Here is a 3,295-nt window from a genome sequence, read left to right as displayed (position 1 = left end):
GGATAGACATCCTCGTAAAGATTTAGACTTGCCATGGATTGCACCATACTAAAGGTCGACTCTTCACCCCCAACCTAAACTTGAGGTAATCTTCTAGCCACGGTGGACGTACTCTAAAATGAACCCTCAAGGTTGTGAGAAATTCTCGAGTTAAAAAGAGTAGATATCCTCGCGGATATCAAGTAAGGGCCCCCATGGGTTCTTGCTTTTACGGTATTCCTCAACCTTAAATGCATCTCTAATCTCACTAATCATCCTCACTTGTTCTAGCGGAGCCCAATCAATGTACTTGGCCGAGCACACCGGCAATTGAATTCTATTAAGCATTCGAGACTATAAAGCTTCATTTTGAAGGACCTCTTATAACCATATCGGCATTGGATGCTCGCTTCTTTCCTTTGTAGATCACCTAGAACACAAGAACAAAAACACAACAAATGCATTCTCAATTTAATAGCGTTAGCAAACAACAAATTTCTCACAATCAAACAACAATGGGGCACACGCCCCCTACATTTAATCAATTACCAAAAAGCTTCACAATTGTCAAGTTTAGGCTAAACTAATCAATATGAAACGATGGTACAATGGTCAACTCGGGTCAAACTAGATAAGTGCAATTTCTAGAAAACCTAAATAACCTTGCAAGTATACCGAAAGCACATATTAAAATCACAAGCAAGAGTGTTTCATCCTTTAAATCTCAATTTCAATGTCTAAAAAGTCAATGCCGGTCAAACCCTAAAGTCATTAACCCTAATCTCAATTACATAGCGAAAGAAACACTAAATTCAAGGGTACATGGCAATAACATGTTGGTTAACTAGTAAACAACCTTAGGCAACACCCAATTTCATCCCTTACATCCAAACTTAAAAAGTCCCAATTTTGAAGAACCCCTGAATCACAAAGTTGAAATTAGTGCAATTAAACATGGCAAACATGTAAATCAATAACATTACAACCTAGGATTAACAATATTATCATCATAATCAACTTAGAACTAGCATAATTGAAAAGCATGACATATAAGGTAAAAAGCATGAAGATTTCACAAATAAGTGCTATTAAGTAAAATAAGTGAAAGATCATACATGAAACATGTTTGATGTTGACAAATTAGCAAGACCCTTGAAGAAAATTGATGAATTAGATGAGTGAAATCAGGTTTTTAAGTGTGTAATTCAGAGGTAAGAAAGTTATATGAGTGAGAAAAAGTGATTTAAATAAACCCCAAAACACATTCAAAACGGGGCCTGGAACGTCGTTCCATATGCTGGAACGTCGTTCTAGTTTACCAGGAAACTAGAACGTAGTTCCTCAAACCATAACATCGTTCTAATAAGGGCAGGAACGTCATTCTTTCAAAGGAATGTCTTTCCTGAAACTGCCCGGAAGGTGCTTCTGTTTAAATGTAAGATTGAGAACGTCGTTTCAAAAGTTGGAACGTCATTCCAGGTTCAGAAATGCAGTTTTTCATCATTTTAATTCAAACAAGCACAATCCTACCCAAATTACAAACTGTTTTTGGTCTTTTCCAATTTACCCAAATGCATAAAATGTAACTACAAGCCAATGCAAGTTAACAAAAATGCAAAAAACAAACAAATCTACATGAAATGAAAATTATCATAAACTAATATGCGCAAGCGTGATCAATTTTGGTCTAGGGTCTATCACATGACCCATCTAAGCACAAGAGTATCACATTGGGTAGAGCTTGATGTCATCAAGCTCGAATGCGTTGATTTCATCAAAGTAAAGCCTCAATCAGTGCCCATTCACCTTAAAGGTATCATTATCACCATACAACTCAACATAGCCCATTGGGTAAGCTCTTTTAACTATGTAAGGACCCGATCATCTAGACTTTAACTTACTGGGTGAGAACTTAAAACGTGAATTGAACTCTAGAACCTTGTCGTTTGGGTGAAATTCCTTAGGTCCCTTAAGTCGAGCGTCATGCCATTGTTTGATCTTCTCTTTGTATGTCAAAGAGTCTTCGTATGCCTCTAGCCTAAGTTCCTCCAAATCATGCATTTGCATGACCCATTTTTCCTTTGCTTGGTCAAGATCTAGGTTCACTTCCTTTAGTGCCCAAAAAGCTCTATGCTCACCCTCTACCGGGAGGTGGCATGCTTTCCCATAGACTAAACAAAATGGTGTGGTGCCTATTGGTGTCTTATATGCAGTTATAAACACCCATAAGGCGTCGTCAAGCGTTGTTGACCACACTTTAGGGTTATTGCTAATCGTCTTTTCCAAAATTATTTTCAAGGCACGATTCGTATTCTCTACTTGACCACTCATTTGAAGGTGGTAAGGGGTGGAGAACTGATGTGTAACACCACATTTTTTCATTACTTTTTCCATAATACTATTGGCAAAGTGCGTGCCTCGATCCGAGATCAATGCCTTTGACACTCCAAACCTAGAAAATAACTTCTTCAAAAACTTAACTACCCTAGCATCATTGGTTGCAAGGCTTTAGCCTCGGCCTATTTCGAAACATAATCAACCGCTACCAAATTATAGAGACATTTATTCGAATTCGGTAATGGGCCCATGAAATCGAGACCCAATACATCAAATATCTCACAAATTTGGATCCCAGTTTGGGGCATTTCATTCCTCTTAGAAATGGATTCGGACCTTTGGCAAGAATCACAACGTTCCACCAACTCGTAGGCGTCCTTGAAGATTGTGGTCCAATAGAATCCGAAATCAAACACCTTTTAAGCAGGTGTGATTCGGCCCAAAATGTCCACCCCGTTGGCCCACTATGACAACTTTTCAAAATCTCTCGGGCCACTTGCCCATATACACATCTTCGAATAACTTGATCCATCCTAATGCGGAACAAGTTCGGGTCTTCCCAAAAGTAGTACCTTAGGTCATTGAAAAACTTCTTCTTTTGTTGGTACGAAAAACCTTTTTGTAAAACATTAAAGGCCAAGTAGGTTGCAAAATCGGCGAACCACGGGACTTCATCGACTAGATAAACCCTCATTAAGTGTTCATCCGGGAAAGTATCCCAGACTTTGGATTCATCCAAAGGTTGAAGCTCGGGGTTGTCTAGTCTTGACAAGTGGTCGGTCGCCACATTCTCGGCTCCCTTTTTATCCCTTATTTCTATATCAAACTCTTGTAATAGAAGGACCCACCTAATTAAGCGATGTTTCGAATCTTGTTTTTGAAAAAGATATCGTAACGTGGAGTGGTCCGTGTATATGATTGTTTTGGAAAGAACTAAGTAAGATCGAAATTTATCGAAAGCGAACACTACCGCGAGAGA

General features: G+C 38.8%; 1 protein-coding gene across 1 annotated transcript; it reads right to left on the bottom strand.

Moving 5' to 3' along the window:
* Positions 1-343: 343 nt before the first annotated feature.
* Positions 344-2,373, bottom strand: LOC139854526 (uncharacterized). The gene is made up of 2 exons (XM_071843827.1): positions 1,918-2,373; positions 344-409 (listed from the first exon to the last, which is right to left on the bottom strand). Exons 1-2 carry the CDS (start codon positions 2,371-2,373, stop codon positions 344-346), a joined length of 522 nt encoding a protein of 173 aa, XP_071699928.1.
* Between the last annotated feature and the right edge of the window lie 922 nt (positions 2,374-3,295).

Source organism: Rutidosis leptorrhynchoides, chromosome 6 (assembly GCF_046630445.1).
Source record: "Rutidosis leptorrhynchoides isolate AG116_Rl617_1_P2 chromosome 6, CSIRO_AGI_Rlap_v1, whole genome shotgun sequence".
Classification (NCBI taxonomy): domain Eukaryota; kingdom Viridiplantae; phylum Streptophyta; class Magnoliopsida; order Asterales; family Asteraceae; genus Rutidosis; species Rutidosis leptorrhynchoides.
The sequence above is the reverse complement of the archived record's forward strand: the minus strand, read 5'-3'. Positions and strand labels throughout refer to the sequence as shown.